The 26,349-nt window shown below is 54.4% G+C and overlaps 1 protein-coding gene across 1 annotated transcript in view; it reads right to left on the bottom strand.

Moving 5' to 3' along the window:
• The window catches only part of NECTIN1 (nectin cell adhesion molecule 1), a 72,363-nt gene that overhangs the window by 6,944 nt on the left and 39,070 nt on the right, over positions 1-26,349 (bottom strand). The window contains exons 2-5 of the mRNA XM_018059656.1: positions 10,291-10,641; positions 9,470-9,772; positions 8,919-9,036; positions 7,177-7,328 (exon numbers count right to left, since the gene is read on the bottom strand). Of these exons, the coding sequence (XP_017915145.1) occupies positions 7,177-7,328; positions 8,919-9,036; positions 9,470-9,772; positions 10,291-10,641 (924 nt within the window). The remainder of the gene's footprint in view (positions 1-7,176; positions 7,329-8,918; positions 9,037-9,469; positions 9,773-10,290; positions 10,642-26,349) is intronic.

Below are 26,349 nucleotides of genomic sequence, written 5' to 3'. Positions count from 1 at the left end.
ATGAGGAGGACTTGGAGAGGCCAGCAGAATAAGGAAGGCATCAGGTAGAGAGACCTACCCTTCCTTTCTGACTTGCTTCCTTTGCCTCCTGAAAAGTACAAGGAGTCCTTGACCCTCGGCTTTCTTTTTGGAGAGTTCTGTGTGCAGACTACACTGCGGGGGCCTTCTCTCTGCGCCAGGAGCCTGGCTGGGGGCTCCATCCTCGGACCTTACCCTCTGCTCTCTGTCCTCAGGGAAGACCTGGCCTCAAGGTCATGAGTTACCTCAATCCTGCAACTCTGAGGCTTTAACTCCAAAGGCCTCACAGACCACCGTTTCCCAGACGTGGCCCTGGAACCTCGAGCCATCGGCTCAGAGGGTGGGCAAAAATACTGGGGCCAAATGCTTTGGGAAATGTACTGTAGACAAAACATCAGAGCCCATCTTCTCACGCACACTGTGAACTGTAAGGAACACGCAGTGCTTCCTAGCCTACTGGAACACAAACCCGACCCTTCGTGCCTCAAGGAGCATTCACAGGACAAGTATTTGGGGACATGCTTTGAACGTTCTTCTGTTTAGCACATCCTCCTTTGGGATCCTCTCCACCCACATCCTCCCACAACGTGTCCACCATCTTCCCTCAAACCCCTTCCATTCAACACCACGTTCAACACCATCTGACTGCTCTTCTGGCTTGGAATTTCATTTATCTTTGACTATTCCTTCTTCATCTCTTGGGTCAAAATCTGCCATCAAATCTTGTGGACTCTTCCTACTGAGCAGCTTCTCTCCTGACACCATGTTTTACTGGTATAGTGGATCCCTGAATCTCCCACCTTCATTTGGCCTCTGCCCCGCTTTAGTCACCCCATCCACAGTCATTAGGTTAATTTTCACTGTGCAGACACTATCACTCCCTTTCTCAAAGACTCACAATGACGTCCCCATTGCCTGTTGGACCACACCAGTCTGGTTTTCAAAACTTCATCTCGGGTCTGGCCAACTTGCTGTCCAATTCATCCTTTACTGCAGATCTTTGTTCTTGCTAATTCCCCTGCCAGGAATTGCCCTACCTCATCCCCTTCTGCCTATGTTAGTGCTTCTGTCTCTTCTTTGTTTTGCTTTTTCATCTCCAGCTCACACTTCTCTTCTTCCTTCAGAACTGTTACATACCAGTGGTGTGTAGCTCTCATTCTTATATAAACAAGAGCTCATTCCATTTTGTTAATCATATACTAACATATTACAGTAAAGCCTGATAGAGCAACTTGCAATAAGTGCAAATTGGGATCTACCATGATTGGCTCTGGTCCTTCTGCCAGTTTTCAAGAGGCTAAAATTCTCTTCAGCAGGAACAGGGAAAGGGGTGGAGGAGGTGGCAGCATCATGATAATTGGGGACTGACAACTCAATGTGTTACAGTTGTGTACAACATTAGTTCCACTGTATTTACTTTTATGCTCTCTGTAGAAACAGAAACCCAGGAAAAGCAAATCCCTCCTACTTTTCACTTGACTACATTGGATTTTGGAGGGCCTACTCATCATGGTCTGGTAAGGCTAACTGTATTACCCATTTCATGAGTGGCTGGTGTCCCAAACTAGCTGTAAATCCAAATTCAAAGTAAATCTCGAACCTGACCTCTTCTCACCTTCTTCATCACTACTACCCTGATCCCAACCACTGTCATCTTTTACCTGGATTATTGCAATAGCTGCTTAACTGGCTTCCCCAATTCCCTTTCCTCTACAGACTATTCTCAACACAGCAGCCACCGAGAGGCCATTAACTGTGAGAGCTGAAGACGCTCTCCATGATCTGTGCCTCTGCCTTCATCTCTTGCTTTCCTCCTAGCTCACTCTGCTCCCAGTTTCCTCAGGGCCTTTGCACTGGCAGCTCTGTACCCTGGAAGGCTCCTGCCCCAGGGGTCCTAGGCTCGCTCCCTTGCCTCCTTCTCATCGAGGTCACCTTCTCGCAGAGACCTTCCTTGACTAACTTATTGCAAATCACAGCCTGCCCTTAGCACTGTGGATCCCTTACCCTGCTTTTTTCTTTTTTCCATATCACCTTCAAAATGACCACATAATTTTTCAAATGTATTTTATCTGTTATTTGTTGTAGTCCTCCTTAAGCTAAAGCATAAGCTCCATGGGGACAGCGGCTTTGGCTCACCGATGTACCCCGAGGCACATGGGCTGCTTGGCACATGGTCAGAGTTCAAGCACATTTGGTGAGTGAATACTACAAAGGCAAGGTCATGTCTTAGAGGTGAGTCTGTAGGCCTCTTTCCCTTCTAGAGCCTTCATATAATTCCCCCTGCCCTAAGTCCTACTCCTTGCCTGGGGAATCCCATGGACAGAGGAGCCTGGCGGGCTACAGTCCATAGAGTCACAGAAAGTCGGACACAACTGAGGCGACTTAGCATGCATGCGTGCATGCATGCAAGCATGCCCCAAGTCCTAAGCCAGCTTATTCTTCCCTGGAGATTTTTGGGACCAAAGGGAACCTTGGCTATTTTGCCAACTTGAGGGTCAGCCTGCCTAGAGGCAGAGGACTGGTTAGGATGACCTTCCAGCCTTGCAGACTTCGAAGTGAAGATGCTGAGTGAGGGTGTGGAAGGAGTGGATGTGGGGACCTAACTCATTTGTAAGCAGAGGTGGCTGCCTGGTGTGGAATGGAGCACCCTCCCCTTCCACCCCTCCAGCTGTCACATTCAGCCAGTAGCTCCTGTCTTCGTGCCAGGAGCAGAGCCTCAAAGGCCGCAGCTGGCGGGAGAGAAGAGTTGGGCCATGGGGGTCTTGTGCGCTTCCTGGTGGGGGCCCCCGCCGGCTCCCCTCACTTCCGCTAACAAAGGGGCAGCCAGGCCCTGTTGCTGAAGGCTGGCAGCCTCCCCTCTGGGATCACAGGCTGGCTGGGACCCCAGGGTAGTGGGGGCTCCACATTTCCTTGGGTCTAGGGGTTTCCTGACTGAGGTGGGTGGGCTGGTATGTGGGGGCCTTTGATGGCTCGGAGGTGGAGTGAGGGTTAGTTAGGGTTTACAGTCTGGCTCTAGGATCCAGAGGAGGTTTGGGATCAACGTCTGGGCTTCTCAACGCCCGCTGCTTCTTCAGGCAGGCAGGCAGGCAGGCAGGCAGGCAGAGCGCGGGCCCCAGAAGCCTCGGCCGGGGAGGCTGTGAGAACTACACCTCCCAGCATGCAGCGCTGCAGGCCCAGGGCCGGGGGTGGGGAGGCCTGAGGTCAAGCTCTGGGAAGCCCTTCTGCAGCTGCAGCAGCTGCGCACCGTGCAGAGCAGCGGGCAGGGCCTCATCACGGCGGCGCTGGAGGAGAACTGAATCCTCCCAGGGGTGCAGACGCAGCTGCCCACCCCACAGGCTCCCCAATGGGCTGCCATGTGTGGCCTGGAGCAGGGCACGAAGGCCCTCAGCCCTCTGCACGCTCAGCACTCAGGCAGCGCTCTCCTGCTTGCTCGTGCACGTTTACATGCTCAGAGGCACACGCCTACTCACAGGCTCACACGGCCCTCCCCTCCAGAGGGACCTCCAGGCCCCACCAACCCTTGGTTGGAAGGACTCCCAGCCTAAGGTACAGACCCTGTTGCCTCACCCCCTCTCCGACCACCCCGATGGCTGAGGGGCTCTGCACCGGAAATGGAAACTGGGGACACCCTGCACTCCAGGGGCTTCCCTGCCGGCTCCTGGGAGGGCTCTGGACACTCTTCTCAGGACACCCCTGTCACATGGACCGGACTGATGTTGCCTCCTTTGGCCTCTTTAGTCTGGTCAAGGCCATACCCTAGGCTCCTTCTCTGCCCCCAGCATTGCCCTCAGAAGGTGGAGGAAGGAGAACTCACAGCTTTGTTTTATGGCTATGGGGCCAAATCCATGAAACTGCTCTTGGGAAGTGGGCTTCCTTGAGGGCCCCGTGAAGCATACCTGCAAACTCTGGTGGGTCTGTCTCCTCTGCTCTCAGCTGCACGGCCACAGCCTGGCCTGTGGTTTCCCTCTAGAAAAACCCTCATTGTGCACACAACCCCTAACTGGTTCCCAAGTGCCATCCACACAGCCCCCCAGGTGCTCGGTCTTAGTCACCCTCCTCACCTTGCTGCTTCTCTGCTGAGCACCCTTCAGAGGCTCCCCGTGCCCAAGAGGGAGGCAGCCCCGCTCCTCTGCTCCTGCCCACTTGCTCAGCCATTGTCTTTCCAAGTGCTCCGCCTGTCAGGGAACCCCCACTTTCCCCATCACCACCCACCACTCATCCTTGGAGGAACGACTCAGAGATGACCTTTCCCAGGATCCGGGACTCCCCCAAGAAGTCAGGGATAAGGTGGATCTGTACAGGCGATGCGGTGACCCTGCACACACATGTGTCTCTGGCACACGCCCTGCTGCACGCCTTTCCCCGCCCTGTTCTTCATCTCTCCTTCTCCAGATGAGCCCAGGGCAGAACTATTACCTGGATGGATGGCCAGAATGAAAAATTAAATTTCCACTTATCCATCTCGTTCATGCATTCCCTCCAGACCAGCAGGGCTTGGAGCACAGGGCAAGGCTGTGTTCCCCCCAGAGACCAGTCGACAGGGATGAAGGCAGGTGGGGTTCGCGGCTGCGCGGATATTGCCCTTGAGTATGAGAACAAACAGCTCTGAAAAGGCTCAGGCCGCCTGGTTGAGTCTTCCTGAGGGGCTGAGAGACCTTCCCTGGGGGACGGCTAGCTACACAGCTCCTGGGCCCATTAATGATTCCACGAGCATCACACCTCCCTGGCTCCTGCTTAACTGGGCTGCCAACAACAGAGTCCCCTTATACAAGGCCCTTCTCACCCCCGATGTGTGACTCTTTGGTGGCCGCCCCCACCCTGCTCTGTACTCAAGGAATACGAGAGGACACGCTGAGCGCCTCTTCTAGCTGGAGCCCTGTGTGACCCCCTGCCCCATCCACCTTTCCCTAAAGACCACCTGGGCCTGACCACAGACCCCACGGAGGGCGCCATTTGTGTGATCGTTCCCTAGGAGATGGCTCCCCCTCCACACTGGTTTCCCTTCCTTCCTCTGTTCCCAGCCTGGATCTGGGAAGTTGCCCTCTTTCCTTCCCCCTTGCTCCTGGATCTGATGACTCCCTCTGATGAGCAGCCCTGCTTCATGGTGGTCCCGCATCTCCCTAGACTTTGGGAGAAGGGAGGCCTTGACTTTCCTGTCCTGGCCCTGCCTCTGGGGTAGGGCACACCATTTGGCCTTGAGGCCTCTGGCCAGTCCGCTCATGCTGGGGAATGGGATCAATGGGATGTCATTGCTCTGGGGTTTCTTGGCCTCTGCCCCTGATCTCCCACTCAGCAGTTTCCCCAGAAAGCCTGCCTGCTTGAGGGGGATGTAGTGATTGTGTCAGGGCATCCACGCTGTGTGCTGGGATGTGTAAAGTGGACTTGGCGTGAGTATAAGAAGAGTGAGATAAATATGCTGATCTCCATATGAAGCTGAGGCTCTACAAGGTGAAGGCCACACAGAGCCAGGAAGAGCCCATACACAAACACAGTCAGGCCACGTCTGTGCTGTCCCTCACATGACCTGCCTCCCCCAGGGGAGCACGTTTCCTTATGACCAGTGTTCACCCTTCTATGCCACATGGCCCCAGGGCCAGAGCTTATGCCCCCAGGAGGCTCTTTCTGAGCTTTCCTTTGCTCAAATTTTCTCCAGGGGGTAAGAAGTGTGTGACTCTGGCCCTTCCATCCTTGCCAACTTATGGGAACCCCCCAAATCCTAGATTGTCTCCAGGTTCCACCTCTGACACCTCTTTTTTGGGGGAGGGGGTAAAGTCGAAAAGAATAGGTTTATTATTTTGCCAGGCAAAGGGGGACACAGCGGGCTCATGCCCTTAAAAATTTTGTGTCTCTCTGACACTTCTACCACCTTAACCAGTCCGACAGCCAAAGGCAGGGAGTTGAAGAAAAGAGCAAGTGACAAGTGACTCCACTCTCCTCCTGACCCCTGGCTAGAGAGGTGACAGAACAGCCCCGAAGACAGGTAGGTACAGCCCCTGGACAGCTTTGGAATGTTCTATCAGCAGCTGAGCCTTGTATGTACCCCTAGATGAGGCCTCCCACTTCTGAGAAATAGGTTCAGAGCCAATGCATCCTCAGGACTTGCCCAAGCTCTGCTTCTGGAGCCCAGTAACCACCATCCAACTTCCTATATCCCTGAGCCTAGCTCATGTCTCCATGAGGTCACTTCCTATCCAGCTCTGTAGCAGCATGACACCCTCACAGCTCACTTTCCATCCTAAGAGTTTCTTCCTGTCACTTTCTCACCCTGCAGCTAGCTCAGGTACAGGTTAAAGACACCCTGGTTGCAAAGTTGTGATGGCAGTTTACCCCTCTATCAGCTTGTTTTGATCCTTCCATTAATAATGATAATGACAGAGCCAAGATAATAACCATTGAACATGGGCCATTTATTGACAGACTGGTCTGTGCTGAGTGCTTGGCCTACATATATAAATTCTAACAACAAGTCTTGCAGGTGCGTCATAATATGCCCATTTTACAGATGAGGGCTTGTGTGCAGCTGCTGACACAGAAGCCCACACTCTTTTCACGTCTCATGTGATGTCTCCCCCAGAACATCCCAACCCGTGTGTTCTCTTTGCCCTAAGAGGTCAGGAGGCTGAATCTCCCTCCCATCTGCCCTGACAGAGAAAAATGCAGGGAAAACAGCAGTCCACTCACAGCACACACAGACCACCGTGACTCTGGGCTTCCTCCTGGCCTTCCCCTCTGAATCCCTGCTTGAGGAAAGCCCCACCCTCCAGCCCATGAGGATTTTCTGAACTACAGGAGCAGAACTCAGAGGAGATAAGGTCCTCCCTCCAGCCCACCCCACCAAGCCAGCATCACAGGTGTGTTGTCGCAGATCCAGGAGAAGGCTCTTACCAGCCCCCACCACCCCCAGCACTGCTGGAAACAGCACTTCCTCCTTCCCTCCTGAAGACTCTGCCCTGCCCATTCTGATTGAGCGGGGTCACCCTGTTTCACACACAGCCTTCATAGAGGAAAGAGAGACCAATGGCCACAGCTCAAAGGAGAACCAGAGAAGCAGGAACAGGAGAAGCAAACTTCCTCCCATGACCCAGCCCTAAGGTGGGGGATGCTGGCAGCAGAGGAAGCAGTGGGTGGGGAGAGGCAGGGAAGAATGCAGCTTCCTACCTGTGATATTGACCTCCACCTGGCCTGAGCGGGTGCCGATGGGGTTGGTGGCCTCACAGATGTAGGTTCCTGCCAGGCTGTAGTTGATGGGTCCCCTGAAGAAGAGAGTTCTGTTCTGGGCCTCCACGCCCTTGGGGAGGGAGCCATTCAGCCTGCAGGGGTTGGGAGACAAGGCAGAGTGTTATGATTCTCCAGCCCCACGAAGCTACCCCTGTGTTACCCACCTGACTCCAAGACCATCAGCCCTTTGGCTGCGTTAATAGGCAGCATCTGTCTTGGAAGGAGTGAAAACAACAAAAGCAACAGTAATCTCTTGCATGTGGCAGTTTTACATTATTCTGTGTTTCACATTTGCTCATCACAGCACCGAAATGCAGATGGCACAGGTAGATACTGGCCCCACAGCATCTAAGAGGCACTATGTGAGAGAAACCAGGTTCAAGGCCAAGGAAACACAGCTAGAAAGTGACAACTGGGGATCTCACCAGCTCTTTGGACTCTCAGCACATTGCTCTTTTTACTACACTGGTTCTTGATAGTTCTTGGTTTCCTAGGCAGTTGGTTAATAACCTAGAGTCCTAACCCCGAATCTGGGTTAAGAAATGGCAACCCACTCCAGTACTTTTGCCTAGGAAATCCCATGGACAGAGGAACCTGGTGCGCTACAGTTCATGGAGCTGTGGGGAGTTGGACATGACTTAGTGACTAAATAACAACAACAACCTCAAATCTACTAAAGCTGGGGTCCTGGCCTAGAATTTTAACAGGCTACTCGGGTAATGAGACTTGACCCGTGTTTAGGAACTGTGTTCCATTTCGCCATCTCCTTTCCTTGCTGGGCATATCACAAGTCTTTTTTATGCCGGGAGAGTTCCAGAAGTTTCCTGTACCCAGAAGACCCTTTTCCTTCCTCTTGATCCTCAGTGCCACAAAACTTTTGGACCCAGAACTGAAACTGGCAAGGAAGCCCTGGCCACTCACACCTTCAGAGCCACTCCTGGTCCCAGGAAGTGGATGGTAACAAACAGCTAGGGTGTGCCAGTGCCTCTACTTCCTGGAAAAAGAACGCAGACACAGTCTGGGCAGCCATCCTCTGGCCACCCAAGTCAACCTACTTCTTGGCTTCCCCATGCCCCTCTCCTTCTGTGTGTTCCATCCAGCTGTTCTCTGGGAAGAACCTTGGCTCAGGCTGTCACAGCTGGCTGGAGGGGGAGACTAGACCCGGAAAGGTTTAAGCCCCCAAACCACGAAGCCAAGAATGGGACTGGCCTTGGGGCAAGCACTCCATGGACACAGGTGTTCTGGGCTGACTGCTGCCTCTCCCTGAGAATCTGGGGGTGCTGGAGAGAAGGAAAAGAAACCGAGAGATCTGAGATGCTCCAGAAAGCCAGCCTCCCTGGGGACACCTCGATAAAAATAAATACTGGGGGCTGGGATGGGAGTGACTCAGACTGAATCACCAAAGGAGAATGACAACGTTCTTGATTAGGGAGCAGAAAGGAGGCAGATCACGAGGGAAGCCCCCCTGGCAGAATGGTTTGTCCTGCTGACCCTGATGCAGTCAAACATGGGAGGGTGTATGTGTGCGTGTGTGTGCGTGTGTGTGTGTCTCATGGCCTCTCTCCTTCTCACTGAAAAACCTGAATCTAGACCTTCATTTCCTCCCTGCCCAAGATTTCTGGAGGTGGAATGGGTGCAGCAAGGTTCCTTGCAAGGCGACCAGCCAGCCCCGCAGCACTTACGTCGTCCAGTGGTACTCAGTGGCTGGGGGGTTGGCATCGGCTTTGCACGTGAGCTTCACATCCATCCGCTGCAGGTACCAGTTGCCATCAAACCCCTCGATGGTCACCTCGGGCTCGTCTGTGAGACAAGGGGTGATGTTTGGAAAGGATGAGGTCAGGAGAACAGGACTTGGGGCGGGGGGTCGGGGGGAGCCTCAGAGGGTGATGAGCCTCAGATGGGGAAAAGACAAGGAAAAAGCCAGAAGATGAGGGAAGAGTGACAGGGGTTGGGAGGTCACAGACCCTCAGAGTAGAAGCAGCAGGGGAACAAGGCAGGGGGGAGAGGGCAGGCAAAGGGAGAAGACAGGGCAAGAGAGGACGGGAGAACAAAGTGCCCCCAGAAAGGGAGGCGGAAGGAGAAGAGGAAAGAGGAAGGAAGGATAAACCGGTGAGGGAAGAAGGGGTGGGAAGAAAAGGACGGAGGGCTGGTAAGAGGGGGGGGGGGTGGGAGGGGACAGTATGTGCCCCGCCCCCGCCCGGAGGCCCCACCCCCAACGCCCTGCCGCGCTCACACTGCACGTTGAGGGTGAGGCTTTCCCAGAAGCGGTCCATGTGGTAGTTGACTATGCAGGCCAGGGACTGCCGATGGGCTTCTCGGCTGGGCACCAGGCGGTAGCGGCTGATGACGGTCACTGTGCCGTTGGGGTTCCGGATCTCCTGGTACTCCGCCTCACCCTTCAGCCGCGTTTCCCAGGACACCACACTGGGAGGTTTCCCATTGGCTGACGTGCAGGTGGCCACCAGGACCTTTTCATCCTGCCCCTTCCTGGCTCGAAGCACTGCCTGGGTGCCCTCTATCCAGTTGGTGGGTTTGGCTGCCGGGAACAAGAGAGCGCAATGGGTCTGGCTCTGCTGCCTTATCAAGGACGCACAGGCTGGGAGGGCAGGCGCCTGCCAGGCCTTGCTTCAAGGTCACCCTGGGCATCCTTGCCTCTCAGCTGTGCTTCACCAAGGCCCCTCCCAGCACTTCTCACAGGGACCTCCTTGGGTCTCGCCCATGCCTTTCCTGCCCTCTTCTTTGTATGAGCTTTTGTCAAGCACAAGTCTTCCTGGAGTCTTGGCATGCTCTCCTACCATGGTGTCTGCCTGCTTCCTGGCCACCCAGAAAGTGCCCCACGATGGGGCTTCAACCTGAATACTGATCCTCAACTCTGCCCACAGCTAAGGCCAGCCTCCATCCCTAGTGAACGGGGACAGCATGGCAAGAAGGGACTGAAAGTGCCACGTCCAGAGCTTGGGAGCATGCCAACCCAAGGAGAACCTCTGCATCCACTGAAGATGGCCCAGCCCCCAGGATGTGCCCAAGCAGAGAGGCACGGTCAGGTCAGCTTACCCATCACAGTGAGATTGAGCTGGCTCTCTCGGTTGCCCGCAGGGAAGGTGGCAAACTCGCAGATGTAGACGCCCTCGTCCTCCAGCTCCAGGCGGGAGAGGCGGATGGTACCATCTGTGAAGGAGGGCCGCAGGAACTCCACGCGCTCGCGGTATGGGGCCAGCACCGAGACCCCCATGGCTGGGTTGTAGATGGCCACATTCTGCTTGGAGCCATTGGTGGCCTTCTGCCATGTGACCTGGGTGATCTTCACGCCCGGCAGCGGGTTGGCGAAGCTGCAGTGAAGCACCACGTCCGTGCCGATGAAGCCGTACATGGAGTCGTTGACCTGGACCATCTGGGCGTGGGCACCTGGTCGAGAGAGAGGGCAGAGGGTGGTCAGGGTCCACCAGAGCCCCCACCCCGACTCCCTGTGTGCTGGTCTTTTATTTTCCAGCAGTCATTATTTTAAAAATTCTGACTATAAAAATAATAATTATCTGTTTTTAGAAAAACTGGGGGGGATATTGACAAATACTGAGAAGAAAATGACAACCCATGATTCCACCACTCAGATGTATCACTCATCACCTGATGGGAAGTCACCTCTTGTTCAGGCTTTTCTGGTGGCACTAGTGGTAAAAGAACCCGCCGGTCAATGCGGGAGACAGAAGAGATGCGGGTTAGATCCTGGGTCGGGAAGATCCCCTGGAGCATGGCAACCCACTCCAGTATGCCTCCCTGGAGAATCCCATAGACAGAGAAGCCTGGCAGCCTACAGGCCATAGTGCTGCAGTCAGACACGACTTAAGTGACTTAGCACGCACGCACAACCTCTTTTACGTTCTTCTCCATATATATCTTGGTAACCATGTTTGTTTTTTTTAAAACAGTCATACTGTACATACTATTCCTTAAGCTGTATTTTCATTTAGAGATATATTATCAATGCTGCTCCATGGCAGTAAATATCCCTCCACACCCTTATTTTTGATGAGGGTTGAATGTGCTGCTTTTTGGGCAGAGGCCCAGCTGAGGAGCCACCAGCTTCTTCACCTTTCTGGGCCTCAGCTCCCTCGTCTGATAAATGGGGTGAATTTCTCACAGGTTGCTAAGAGAACCAAATACTATGATGGATGAGGAGGTGTCAGGAGGCAGGAAGCGCTAGGGGAGCCCCGGGGGCCCCATCAGTAAGGCCACTCCCACTGTCTTCTCCCCATAAAGGGCTGAGTGCCTGGGCCCTGGAGTGCACTGGCTCGGCCCCCCTACCCAACCAGGCTGCGAGATGCAGGCGCTGCATGAGGCTCAGCCTCTCTGGCTCACGTTCGCCTTCTCAGTCATGTCTGGCTGTCATAACTTGGCATTTGACGTCCTCATCATCCGGGCTGTGCCATTCTGTCCACATCTCTCTGTACACGAGGCCTTCCAACCACATCCGACTGGACTGTTCCACAGAATATGCCATGTTTCTGAGTTTCCTTCCTCCTTCCTCCCATTTTTGTGCCACTTTTTGAGTCTGTTATCAGCACTGGAGTCATGTCAATGAGTGATTCAGTCCCAGCCTCCAAGGAGCACAAAGCTGTAGAAGCTACACATCTAAGGCCACACAGTGAGACTTGTGAGATCAAATTGGGGCCCTTGGCAGTGAGAACATAGAGTCCTAACCACTGGGCCCCCAGGGAATGCCTGATGCTACACGTCTAGACTTCTGTCCCTGCAGTTCCCTAGAAGGCCCAGGCCCTTTTCCACCTATGGCTGTCCCGCTCAGGCCACCTCCTCCGGGAAGCTTCCCCAATCCTCTCAACCCTATAGTGGCTCTTTGCTGCCTGGGAATGTGGTTGTTCACACCTCTGGCTTCTCCTCTGCCAGATGATGACCTCCTCAGAGCAGCCTTTGAGTCTTTTCCATCCCTGTATCCCCAGTGCCGGGCCCAGCCTCCAGTCATAGTAGGTGCTCAGTAAACATTTGTGGCCAGACAGATGGCAGTGGAAGACAGAGAGGAGAGACTTGCAGGCAGGAAGGAGTGATCAGTGGCATCGAGTGAATGAATGAACGCCCTCTAGTCTCCCTGCCGATTTTGCTTTATTCCCTCTCGAATGGCTTTTGTCTGAGCTTTTCCTTAACTCTGAACTTGGCTCAGCCCCCTTAATCTACCTGGGCCTGCCATGCCCTCCAGTGGACTCACTCCTGAGTTCTGTCATCAGCCATCCTTGCTTTCTTGTTTCACTCAGTTATTTATTGAGCACCATCAGTTAAGATCAACATCAGGCCCTGGACTGACCCTGAGGCAGGGGAGGGCCTAAATGGGCCCCCAAGGAAGTCTTCTTTCCAGAGTGGGAACTTGGGGCTACACTTGCCTCTGCATGACAGAGGTGGGAGCATAGCATATTCCTCTGAAGGCCCCTAAGACTATGGTCAGTGAAGTATGCTGCCCTTCACACCTCCCCTAAGAAGGTACCAGCCAGGTCTCTCTACAGAGCGGTATCCCCATGTTTGGCACACAGCCGGCACTCAGGACATGCCTGCTGAGTAAACGTATCTTTGGCACTCGAAGCCAGGCCCTTGCCACGTTCTGAAAGCTTCCCTATGCTCCCCTCCTCTGCGTCCGCTCACATCCACACAGCCCTTCAAGGTCCACCTGGGATGCCATCACCCCATCTCTCCAGCTGTCCCCTTGGCCAGTCTGTGGGGTTCTGACACGTCCCTGGCAGAGAACACTGTGGGTTGGTGGGGGAATCATGGAGGTGACACTGAGCAGCGGGCTGGGGGTGCTGGCTTCTAGTCCAGCTCCATCTAGAGCTTGCCTTGGCACCTTGGCAGGTCACTTCCCCTTTCTGAGCCCTATTCTCCTCCCACAGGAGGGAGCAGACTGGACTTCACTATCTCCTTGGTCCCTTCTGGCCTCCACTGTCTATGATTCTCTGAGCCACAGCCCAGCCCAGCCCAGCTGTGCCCCGCCCCAGACACCATCCCACAGTGAGGTCAGTGGGCCAGTCAGCCCAGTACTCCTGCTGACTGGCCAGTTGGCAAGGACCTAAGCCCTAGGCCCTCCCAGCAGAGTAAGCGGGTGCTCCCTCCCCCACCCCCCAGCCTCCACTCCCCAAGCCTGCTGGAGGCTGCCCAGCAGCTGAGATAATGTGGGTATAATTGGGGAACTTTCACCACACAAAGCTGGGAACAGGAAAAGCCAGTTGGGAGGGCTCGGGCCACTGGGGGAGCGGGGAGGCGGAGTGGGGATGGTGGGGGCAGGAGGGATGTAGACACTAGGATCCATCTTGGGATTGGTGCCAGGGCATGGTGGTGGGGCCTAGAGTAGGACACAGCCTGCCAAGCCTGCAGCCACCCCGTCTCCTTCCACTGTCTGGGGTGTGGGGCCACGTGGTGTTCAGCGCCTGGACACAGACTGACATTCATTTTCACATCTTCAGCAGCGACCTCACCCTGCAGAGTGCCAGGAGGGGAGAAGGTGGACAGCGGCCTGGGCATGGGGAGCAGAGGCTGCTGCAAGGGGCTCAGGTGCCCCAGGGGTGCTGCCTCTCACCCATTATTGCCTCACTAGGCTGAGATGGCCCTCCCCACCCTGTATGTGTTTCGGGATGAGGCTGCTGCCTCCGGTCCTGTGTGACTCCCCCAGAAGCAACCCCACGGTGGGCGGGGCAGTGAGGAAGGTGCCTGAGTGCCCGCTCACTGGGCACTAAGTGCGTGGCCTGGGCCCTTGCCCCTCTGCCCGGTGATGAGCAGACAGACAGGTGAGAGGACTTCCAAGGAGCAGGCAGGAGCATCCTGACTTGGGCCTCTCTGCCTACGGCCCACTGTTAGCTTTGTCTGCTATTTCCACCTTAAGCACCTTTGCCACATTTTTGCTGCGTAACTAATTGTCCTTAAGGCAATTTTGCTGAAAAAGATAAAATAATAAAAAATAAGAGGGACATTAAAAAGGACATAGTGAAACAGGAGAAAGGAGAAACAAAATTGTTGTTGTTTAGTCGCTAAGTTGCGTCTGACTCTTTTGCGACCTCATGGACAGGCTCCTCTGTCCATGGGATTTCCCAGGCAAGAATATTGGAGTGGGCTGCCATTTCCTTCTCTAGGGATTGAACCCACGTCTCCTGCATTGGCAGGTGGGTTCTTTACCACTGAGCCACTGGAGAAGGTGTGTGTGAATGCATGGCAATACTGTACCGAGAACTGATTTTGTTTTGTGGGTTGTTCTTGTATAAGCAGTAAGCACTTGCCTACCAAGTCTTTCATTCATAGTATTTTATACTTTTTTTCTTTTTTGCTTGTTGATTCATCTCCTTATCTGGCATTGAACTTTTTCTTTTTTTTACTGAAGTTTCTTCCTTCCTTGAGAGAGGTATCACTTTCCAAACATTAGGGTGGATGTTTGTAACTGACCCTTGAGTTGCATTGGGAAAGCCTCCACACTGTAGAGTGTTCTTAACACATTGCCTCATGTCTGTTGATAGACTCAAAAAAGTTTTATGGAAATACAGGCTCAACTCTGTACCTTGGAGGCTCTTGGCCTCTTTCTCCTTGGCCTCTTTCTCCTTGGCCTCTTTCTCCTCCAGTGTAGTTTTGTTTAAAAACATAAAACCAACTCTTAGGGCAAACTGTTATCTTCTGTCAGCTCAATAAAGCCATCAGTAACATCACTACCTGGAAGAAAAGCATCTCAACCAGATGAAACCAAACTGTCAACCAGTTATTTCATCTTTCATGGCAAAATTGCCTCATAGCCAATTCGTCATGTGGCCAAATGTTTGCAGTAAAAATGCTTTCAGTGAAAGTACCCTAGAACTGCTATTGTTAGCAGGGTCAGGTAGGGCATAAGGGAACCCTTGGAGTTTGGGGTCACTGAAGACAAGGATCCCAGAGGTGTGAAATTGGGAGGGGTTGGGAAGACTGATAAGGGTTGAAGACCCTCCCTTACCTTCCCCCCACTCTAGGCTCAGGGACTCAGAACCCAATCTGCCCCGCACCCCCATCCGCGGGATGCAGGTGGGGTAGAATGTCCCTCATTCTTTAGATTGGGTGGATTGGGAGGTTTTCAGAGAGGGGGGCACACCTCACCCCAGAGATGCTGATAGCTGCAGGCACCACCAAAAGAGAGGAGAAAGGGCTAGATGGGGGTGGGGCCCAGGAACAGGGCCCTTCTCTGTGCAGAAGAGGTGGGTTGGAAGCCTTCTCTGAGTTTCATCACCATCACCATCATCATCATTTCTCATTTATGAAGAAGGAGGCCTCCCTTCCTGGAACTTCACTCAACAAATGCTTATTGGACACCTACTGAGTATTAGGCATGATCTGGGGTGCCCCTAGTTCCCCTCTTCCAGGAAGCCCTTCTGGACTCTCATCACCTCTTACTCGGCCGACACCTCTATTCTATTGCCCAACCGCATATTACTTGAGTCTGCACCCTTTTCTGTTTCCTGACATGTGTGTTTAGCATGTTTTCTATTGTAGCCCCACTGTCTCTAAACAGACCACAGTCCTTGCAGGAGAGAGGAGGAACCGGGTTTGGCCTTGGGGTGAGCTGACTGTGTCATGGCTGATGCCGGCAGAATACCCTACAGATTCTCTCTGGTTCCCTTGACAGCTAGGGCTGGTCCATCAGCTGTCTGGTGGGCAGAAGGCACTGTCTCTTCTTCCCCACAGGTTCCCTCTTTTCTTCTATGAACTTTTTATTTTGTGTTGGGATGCAACCGATTAATAATGTTGTGATAGTTTCCGGTGAACAGTTGAAGGGATTCAGCCATACATATACATGTATCCATTCTTCCTCTGATTCCCCTCCCATCCAGGCTGCCACCTAACATTGAACAGTGTTCCCTGTGCTATACAGTAGGTCCTTGTTGGTTATCCATTTTAAAGACAGTAGTGTGTACATGAGAAGTAGAGGCTGCCCCATATGTGGGAATCAGGATCACCAAAAAGATACCACGGTGGAGCTCAAAGGACCATGCAACGCATCATTTTACAAAGGAGATGAAGGTCCAGAGTGGTTGGGTCACTCGCTTGGGGATACAGAACAGTAGCACCCACCCCAGTGCTCTTGCCACTCTGCTTTAAAATAAACCCAGGCTCTCAAGCTAACTTTCTCAGTGGTGTCCCTCCTGGACTGTAACCTCAGTGTCTCCACTGGCACAAAAACACCAGTCACAGTACTGCAATCACAGGGCCTGGGCTACCCTACACTGGGCTTGGTGGGCAGGAAGGTCAAGGGACTCGGGGCAGGGATGGAGGCCCTGTCGGAGTCCAGTACTGGGTGTCAGGTGCTAGGTTAGGAATAGGGACTTTTAAGAACCCAGGTTGGGGGCACTTGCAGGGAGCTGCTATGTGCAGAGCAGGAAAAAGCCAGGGAGGTGGGGAGTGAGGGGGGAGAGTGCCTGTGTCCTTGGCAGAGGGGTTCTTGCATCCAAGGGATATCAAAGAATTAGTCTGTGGCTTTTCCTGACCTTGAGCACTGCTTATTTTGTCCCTGGTCATCCTATGAGCTTTAGGGTCTGGGATCCAGGTCTGCACCCGTGCCTCAGTTTCCCCACTGGTGCTGAGACTGGGCCGTTTGGGCCGCCTTCATGGCTTCTCAGAAGTGCTGAGCCAACAAGGCAGGCGTCGGGCCGGCCTCCGAGACGTCATGGACCTACAAAAGCCCCAGCTCAGCAACAAAACACAAAGGCTCCTCAGTTGTGGCCGACAAACCTGCTCCCCAAGGCCCTTCCCTGCCTGCCATTGAGCTAATCCAAGGCTGGGGCCACAGGTTCCCACGCAGTTGGGTGTGTCTCAGAGTGTGTGTGTGTGTGTGTGTGTGTGTGTGTGTGTGTGTGTGCGCGCGCGTGTGCGCACAGGCAGGCGGGGACAGGGGGGCGGGGTACGCTCTCCTACCCATACCACCTGGACCAGTTTCTCCTCCTAAGCTTTGAAACCTCAGACCCCTCTTCTCCCTAGCTGAGCAGGTGGGACTGGGCCCGTGTGGTGGGTGAAGGCTGGGGAGGGGCATTCAGAGCATTCGGACATGGGCTGCCTCTTCTTCTGTTCCCCACTCTTTTCCAGAGACTCTGCCCTGGTGCCCTCAGTTGGGTGGGCAGAAGTGGCAGGCCTGGGTGGGAGATGCTGGGCTTCCCAACAAGGCCTCTCTGAAACCAGCATCCTTTGGGATCCATATCTAGGGCTTTCTAGGGATGCTCCATTGCTCCCTGCCCTGGAACTGGAAGAAAGGAACAGGACATCCGGTGAGAAACCAGCTAAGTGCTAAGTGGGGATGACTCACTCACTCTGGGGGTGGGGCAGGGCCGCCAGATGAAACCTTGCTGAGTCAGCACAGTGACCTAAAGGTTATAGGCCCCCTCCTCCCAGCCCTGCTACATTCTCCAAATGTCAGCTCCCAGGGCTGGTTGGCTGGCTCTTCTCTTTCTCAAGTCACAACCTGGCCTCCTGGGGGACAGGCTGGTGGGGCAGAGGGGGAGATGTGAAAGCAAGCCCCATTCTGGGGTCACCTTCTCTGGGAAAGCCTTGCCAATCAGTGTCACCTGGACCCAGTCGTTCTGTCAGCAGGAACCCACCTGAGCAAGGCTCTCACTGAAGTCCTTTGAACTTGTCCTATCTCGTATCTACGCCCTGGGCCTATTTCCCTGTTGGTTCGGTAACTTTCCAAGAGCCCAGGCTACACCTCCAGCCTCCAGCCTTCCTGCTACATCTAGGATGGGGCCCAGGGTGACAAGGGCAGAGGGCTAGGCGAGGAAAATGGAGAACGGCAGCTGGCCCAGCTCTTGTGCCTGCAACCCTAGCACCCCTCACCTGGTCCGGGGGCATGAGGGCCCGAGTCTGCCCCACGCCCCTGTTAGCTCAGCACGAAGGCTTCCCTTGCCTCCTGCAGCATGTGGCCTTTGCCTGGTGGGCTTCTCTCTGGGAGTGGTGCCTCCTGAGGTGGCCCCAGGCTGTCCTGGGTCCTTGAGTCCCCTCCACATTCACCTTGCCAGCAGAGGTGATAACATCCCATGATCCCACAGTCGGCGGCTAATTGCTACTGTCCGAATCCAGGCGCCTCCGCCCTCATTTGGGGTCACAGAAACTGCCGATGTTTTCTTCTTGGCTGATGCACCCCCCACCCCCAACTCCCCACACAGGGCTGGCTAATGATGGGCTGTGGAGCTGGCGCCCGGCGCCTCGGGCGGGTCAGCACAGTGCGTGGGAGAGGAGGGGGCACGGCACCCTGGGAAAAGCCCCAGAAGGAGCTAGAGTGGGAGCCCAGGATCTTCCAGGCAGGCCGGCCCAGCCCTGCTCTCTGGCAGTATGGAAGCCCAGGGGGGAGTGGCGGTGGTGGGGCTGCTCCGGCAAGTCCCCTCTCTCCCTGAAACCCAGCAGGACGGGCTGGGGGATGGGGATGAAGCCTCGCTGGGAGCGAGGCTTTGTCTTCTCCCACTAAGGAGCAAGTGGCCAGGGACGCCTGGACGGCTCTCCTACAGGCCTGATTCATGCTAGCTGCCCATCCCCAAAGCCCAGGGCAGCCTGGTCCTGAGCAGCTCCTGACTCTCCTCAGCATCCTGGGAACAGGAGCTTCTCTCAGTTCTGCCCCCTCCCTCCATCGCCAGGCTCCAGGGTGCCCCTCCTGGTCCATCGCCAGCCTCCAGGGTGCCCTCCTGGTCCTCTCTCTTCTGCTCTTCGTGTACCTGCCACCTCTTCTCTGACCAGGTGGTGGGAAGAGAGGATTCCTAACTGGACATTGGGAGAGGCAGGCTCTGGTCCGCATTACTTGGCCCCTTTATTCTGTATGGCCTTAGCTAGGGTGGTTTGCTTTTCTGACCTCAGTTTCCTTCTCTGTAAAATAAGAGTTGGACCCCCTGACCCTGGAGGACTCGGCTTTGGATGTCGCCTGTCCAGCCCTCTCTCTGCCCCAGCTCTGCACGTGGCCTTGGATCAGCCTCTGAGACTTCTCTACCCAGCAGTTACTCTACCTCTGGATACTGCCCAGCTCCTCCAGGAAGACCTCCCTGATTACGTGGCAAGCCAGGAACATCCAGGCTGCGCAACAGCAGAGCTGGGGTGCACAAGGCTCTTCCAGGGACATGTAATCACCAAGCACAGCAGATACTAGCTCCTAAATGCCTTTGATTTCATCTTTGTTCTCCATTCCCTCTGGCCCCAATCCAGACTTCTCCTAAGTCTCCTCCCCCCAGTTCAGCCCCTTCCCTGCCTCTCCACCTCCAGCAGAGTCTCACTTCCTTATTTTCTCAACATTCCTGGCCTGGGAAACCCCAGTTAAGTAAACCTCAACCCCTTTCCTTTGAACCCAGCACCTGCTATCTCATCCGGGTGCCTTGACCCCTACTCCCCAGGCCTTGCCCCTGGGGCAGGCCACAGTCGCCTCTCACGCTGCCTACCGCACTACTGAGGCAAAGATACATACCTGCCTCCAGGCTTGCCCGTTTAACCCATTTTCCACTCTTTAAAACATAAAATCATGATTTAAAATCCTTCCATGGTTTCCTGAAGCCCTGAAGATCAAGTCCAAAGTCCTTTTGGGCACTGGGTCTCATCTTGGGCATTCCAGCCTCCAGCAGGCTCCTCCTGCTCTTTCTCTCCCACCACATGGGACAAGACCACCAGTTCCCTGCCATGTTCTTCCCTCTGTTAAACACATGCCCTAGGGACTTCCCTGCTAGTCCAGTGTCTAAGTCTCCCCGCTCCCAAGGCAGGGGGCCCGGGTTTAATCCCTGGTCAGGGAACTAGATCCCACATGCCTCAACTAAGAGTTTTCAAAAGTGAAAGTGAAAGAGTTCAGTTCAGTTCAGTTCAGTTGCTCAGTCGTGTCCGACTCTTTGCAACCCCATGCATTGCAGCACGCCAGGCCTCCCTGGTCATCACCAACTCCCGGAATTCACTCAGACTCACGTCCATCTAGTTGGTGATGCCATCTAGCTATCTCATGCTCTGTCGTCCCCTTCTCCTCCTGCCCCCAATCCCTCCCAACATCAGAGTCTTTTCCAATGAGTCAACTCTTCTCATGAGGTGGCCAAAGTACTGGAGTTTAGCATCATTCCTTCCAAAGAAATCCCAGGGCTGATCTCCTTCAGAATGGACTGGTTGGATCTCCTTGCAGTCCAAGGGACTCTCAAGAGTCTTCTCCAACACCACAGTTCAAAAGCATCAATTCTTCGGCACTCAGCTTTCTTCACAGTCCAACTCTCACATCCATACATGACTACTGGGAAAACCATAGCCTTGACTAGACAGACCTTTGTTGGCAAAGTAATGTTTCTGCTTTTCAATATGCTATCTAGGTTGGTCATTCTTTCCAAGGTGCAAGCATCTTTTAATTTCATGGCTGCAGTCACCATCTGCAGTGATTTTGCTCATTCAGTAGTGTCCAACTCCTTGTAATCCCATGGACTATACAGTCCATGGAATTCGCCAGGCCAGAATACTGGAGTGGGTGGCCTTTCCCTTCTCCAGGGGATCTTTCCAACCCAGGGATCGAACCCAGGTCTCCTGCATTGTGGGTGGGATTCTTTACCAGCTGAGCCATAAGAGAAGCCCAAGAATACTGAAGTGAGTAGTCTATCCCTTCTCCAGTGAATCTTCCTGGAAGTGAGCCGGGGTCTCCAGCATTGCAGACGGATCCTTTACCAACTGAGCTATCAGGGAAACCCAAGAGTTTTATGCCACAACTAAAGATGATGTAATGTGCAACTAAGACCTGATGCAGTCAAATACATAAAAACAAGCAGAACACATGCCCTACTACCTGCCCACACCTCTTCATCCTTCCTGAAAGCCCTTAGCCATGACTTCTGGGGAAGCTTTCTCCCTCAGATCCCATGAGTGAGGTGTTCCTGCACCCTGAGGGCCCTAGGATCTCAGCTTTCACAGGTCATGGTATTTCCCCTACTGAGTGGAAAGACCAGAACTTCAGCCCTGTGCCTGGGGTCTAGAAAACATAAGGGGCCTCAAGATGTTGCTGGAGAAGACTGTGAGCCAGCTAGGGTCCCGGGCCAGGCTTCGCCATTTCTCAGGTCTGACTGCGGCTTCCTGCAAATTCTACTTTAGCTGAGGGACAGGGCCTGTATGACAGGACACAGTATGGTGTGGCCAGGTAGGGCCGGAGGACAGAGGCAGAAGGTGAGGCCTTGCATCTGCCCAGAAGGGACGCAGGTGAGGGTGTGAATCTCCTTCCAGAGGCAACCAGGAAGCCACACCCTAAACAGCGCAGGTCTGTCTGACCTCTCATAGGTCCCTCAACCCCACGTCCTCTGCTTGCTCCCTGCTCGCCACTTCCAGATTCTTCCCTCTGTCTTCTGCCCCAGTTCCTAGCACCCAGTCCCACTTCCTTCCTCACTCCAGAACATAGGTGAAAAATGTTCTTCTCACCTTAGTGAGCTGTGGCCCTGAGGCCCCAAGGCCCTGCTCCCCAGGTCTCAGCCCTGCTAAGCCGGCACACTCCCCAGCTCCACACCACTCCCTCCACAGCCTGGATTTCTCCCCACCTGGCCAGGCTTTTTCATGCTCCAAGGACCTGGAAGCACCTGGCTCTCAGGCCAGCATTCGGATAGGTCCCTTCTCTGCCGCTGACACCAGCCCTCTCCACCCCAGTTGCTGCAGACGACACGTCTCCCAGCAGACACACGGCAGCCTGGATTCCCCTCGGCAAGTGTGTGTTTTTAATGACACATCTTGGGAAGTGTAGGCAGCAGCCTCCTTGGAAGGCTAGTGTGGGGGTGGGAGAGGCTGGGGGCTGCGAGAAAACACAGGGAGAATCCCCAGGCCTCCCAAGGAGAACCTTCTAAAAGCTCAGGGGTGACAGATGCACTGGGCCAGCCCTTGGCTTCCATGCCAATGGTCACCACCTGTACAGAAGTGGAGGTCTCTTGGTCTGCCTCTTACCGGGAAGGGCCTGTCGGATCACCCCAGGGCCCAGCTCTGCCAAGCTCTGCAGAAGCCCCGTCCAGCTCCAGGCAGCTGCCTGCCCCAATGGCTGGGGGCTGGGCCTGTGCGGGGAGGGAAGGCAGTCAGGTGGGTTTATAGTGCCAGCTTCAGGGAAGGTTCATTCTAAAAGGGCAGGGTTGGGGAGATTGATAGGGGAGGGGTTAAGAGGATATGGGGGTGGGGAATATAAGTAGTTCATTCGTCCATGAGCACTGACTTTGGACTCAGATAGACCCAGGCTTCTGTCTGCTCCTTATTTGCTGAGTGACCGAGCAAGTTGCATCAGCCTCTCCGTGCTTCAGTTTTCTCACACAGAAACTCAGGGCTTCTTTGCGGGTCCAGTGGTTAAGAATCTGCCTTCCATTGCAGCGGCTGTGGGTTCAATTTCTGGTTGAGGAACTAAGATCCCACATGTCCCAGGGCAACTAAGAAGACCCAGTACAGCAAAAAAATAAATAAATAAACCATAAATAAATAAAAATTAAAAAAAAAAAAGGCAGGGGGTGGGGGGGGGCATATAGGACTGTCTCCTGGGGTGGATTTGAAAATTAAATAGTTCACACCAGCTCTTAGCACAGTGTGTGGCATAGTTATACTACACGAATGGTTGTATTATTGTCAGTATTGTGGTCTTGGGGAGAGGAGCTGCGGAGGAGTCGGGTAGGCTGGTTTCCATCCCCGCTCTACCAGCCCACACCTGAGTGAGTCCCTGTCATGGTAAGACCAGTCTCCCAGAGCCTGGGCCCTCAGCGTCGGCACTGCTGACACCTGGGGGCTGATAATGCCTGGTGGTGCCGGCTGTTCTGTGCGTTTAGCAGCATCACTAGCCTCTACCCGCTCCATGCAGTAGCAGCCGCCCTCAGGTGTGACAGCCAAAAACATCCCAAGACATTGCCAAGTGTTCCCTGGGGGGCAAACCTGCCTCCAGTTAAGACCGCTCGCCTAGGGGAAGGGGCATGGAGCTCAGGCAGGGGTGCTGGAGTGTGGGATGGATGTCCAGGGCAGAGCCTGCTGGGCGAGGAGGGCCGGGGGACAGGGCTGGGGGCACTCTGGAGGGGATGTGTCCGCAATCTGTCCAAGGCAGAGAACTTCAGGCTCCAGTCTGGAGAGGAGGTACATGTTTGGGGGGCATAGGTGGAGAGAACCAGAGGCCCGGGGAGTTTGGATCCGACCGCTGTTTGCTGTCAGAACACGGGTGACAGAACGGCACGTGGTCCTAAGAGGACGGGAAAGCATGGAGAAGGGAGAGTCAGGGAAGAGACACAGACAGGGGGACACGTGCAGAGAGGCCACGAAGACAAGAGGGCTGTGTTTCTAAGAGCAGGAACATGGTCGGCAGCATCCTCCTTCGGCTGGTAAACTGCTATCATTTCGGAAGGATTTTCACCTCATTTGGTTCCTGCTTAAGTGAAATCCACAACATGTGTTCTCTGCATTAGTGGAGTGTTTGTGCTTAATTAGTGGCAAATTCTTTCATATTAAAGTCATTACATTTTGCTGTTTGCTCTTCTCACCCCAGGCCTGGCTCGCCTCTGTCTTTCCTTTTAACACAGGCAGCCTGACATGCAGGTTGTTCAGCCTCGAGGACTCAGGAGACGAGCTCACGTACACACACACACACACACACGCTTACATACACACACACATGTACACATGCACACACACACTTACATACATACACACACACACACACACATACACACACACTCACTACCCCTACTTGTGGCATTTAGACCCTCCAGCACCAGCCCTTGTGCCCGTCCCACCCTGGGCTGGCATTTGTGGCTCCTAGCATCTCTGTCCACACCCCAGGCTCCTCCACGTGGGCAGGCAGCTCTGAGTCCTACCCCGCCTCCCAGCCCCCGTCTCTGGGGGCTCCTCTTAGGAAAGGCTTTAGGGTCAGAATTCTTCCTGCTGGGAGGGACTCTAGGGCTGGAGTGAGAGGGTTCACCCGTCCAGGCTGCAGGGTGGGGGCTGGGGCACTGCTGCTCATGGGCCAGTGAGGAGGCGGTGGCCCTGCCACTCAGGAAGCCATGTCCACTTACTCCAGGGCCACACGCCCAACAAGGGGGCAGGAGTGTGCTGGACTTGCCCTACCCATGCAGCGGTGAGGGTCCTGGGAAGCATGCTGGGGTGGGGGCGGGGGAAGATGGGCTGTTAACCCTGCCCCGCAGGAAGTCCTGGATCTCAACTCTAGTGCTGAACTGCAGTAGCCTCTAGGAAGAGGCTTTGTAGCCAAGACACAGTGGTGACCCTGGACTCTTGGACAAGGTGTGAGGGTCAGAAATTAGGGCTCAGGGCAACCTGTTCCCCTCCACTTGCTTTCTGATGAGCCTTAAGAAGGAAAAGGGGCCTGAGAAGGGAAAGGTGGCTGCTGCAGGCACCACCAAACCTGCTATTTCATCTCTGGGCAGGAAGTACTGGTCTGGACCAAATGAATGATACCATAGCCACATTGCAGCCCGAGGTTTAGCTCAGACGTAATATTTCCAGGCAGGGCAGGAGGGGCCCCCTCATTGTACTCGTGGTACAAGGACGGAACCAGGTCTTGGGAGGGGGGTCTCCTGGGACACTTCCTGCAGATCATGGGGGCAGGGGATGGGAATAGGGTGGGTGTTCCAGTGGGGCCTCCTCTGAACCTGGCCTTGGGTTCAGGGAAAGGGTCTTGGGTGCAGCAGGAGAGCCCCTCACTGAATAATCACTCCTGGAAGTCTGGTTGCCACAACCTGGCCCCAGACTCCAGCAGGTCAGCCTCTCTCTCCACACCTCCTGGTTTAGAATTGCCTTCATCACCCCAAAAGACTTTCCTGCCAGCCTATGAGATCTGCTCCCAGGCTCCAGACGGGCAGGGAGCAGACTTGATCTGACCCACTCTGGGCAGCCTTAAACTTCCTTACTGGGCAGGGTCTAGTGTGCAGACAAGACAGGGAGGCAGGAAGCAGGGAACCAGCGAATACCCGGGTCGCAGTTTCTCTCTGATTGACCTTCAGGTAGTGTTGTCCCAGGCGCCTCCCCGAAGGGTCTCCACCGGGGTAGCGGAAGAGGGGGTGGCTCGAGGTGGGCCAGGAAGCGTCTAAGGACCTGCTGGGGTAGAGAGGAGGAGGAGAAGCCCAGTCCTGTGCTCCCTTGTTTCATGGGAGAACTCAGTCTCCACAGAGGAGAGACTTCTTGATACTGCAGGAATTCAGGCTGAGGTCCGGGTAGCATGGTGAATGACACCTGAGATGGCCTGGGTCACAGGATGGGACGGGTAAGCAGAGCTTCGGGCAAAGGGAAGGGAGAGTCTTTTAATGGTCCTTCCATTACATTCAGACACCCTCCCTTTTTCATATCCCTACACTCAACCTGCTCTGGTTCAGCTACCACCTTCAACACTGCTCCTCTCCCCAGTCCCAGGCTCAAGTGAAAGTGACCATTTCTCCTCCAAATGTAAGCCGTCAGGCTGGAGCCTCTCTGGTAACCCCCCTTAGCTGTGAAACCCCAAATTTACTGTACCCACCTCAGGGTTAACCCAGAATAGCATCCTCCTCAACCACCAACATGAACCCCAATACCAGCCCCAGCCAAGTCTCCATGTTGGTGCCAACCTAGACCACAAGACCTGGGTCACGACCTTAACACACGTGCTAACCTCTTCCTAGTTTTAACCACAGAATGAAGCAGAATCCTACATGTGATTCTAACCTCAGGTCTGAACTCAGCCTCAGCTTTGTGGCGTCCAGGAAGGCAGGCAGTCACGGCTCATGGTTTTCTTCCTACCCAATAGTTCCCCCCTGGGGTGGCCAAAGAAAGGGGGGTCTTCTAAGGGTCCTGACAATTGAGTTTCAGGGGGAGGCCAGCTGAGCTTGAAGGCCTCCCTATGGGGTGGGTCTGTGTCTGACTGGTGGCTCATTCAGTTTTCTCCCCACGCTACCCCACGGCCCAGGACCTTGTGGATACACCCAGTCCCTGGGTTGGTCCTTTCCCCAGCACCCAGGAGGCTGAAAGGAGTGATACATGCTACCCAATTTTTCCCACTGCAATTTTAGCATCAGCGATCACTAGCAGAGGGACCTATGATCACGCCCCACAACCTTCCCAAAGCCCAGCCTCTTCACCCGTAAAATGGGCTTAAGCACATACACCCCTTCGGCTGGAGCAAGGATGGAGTGAGGGCCT

Source organism: Capra hircus, chromosome 15 (genome assembly GCF_001704415.2).
Source record: "Capra hircus breed San Clemente chromosome 15, ASM170441v1, whole genome shotgun sequence".
Classification (NCBI taxonomy): domain Eukaryota; kingdom Metazoa; phylum Chordata; class Mammalia; order Artiodactyla; family Bovidae; genus Capra; species Capra hircus.
This window is presented reverse-complemented; position numbering and strand designations above follow the sequence as displayed.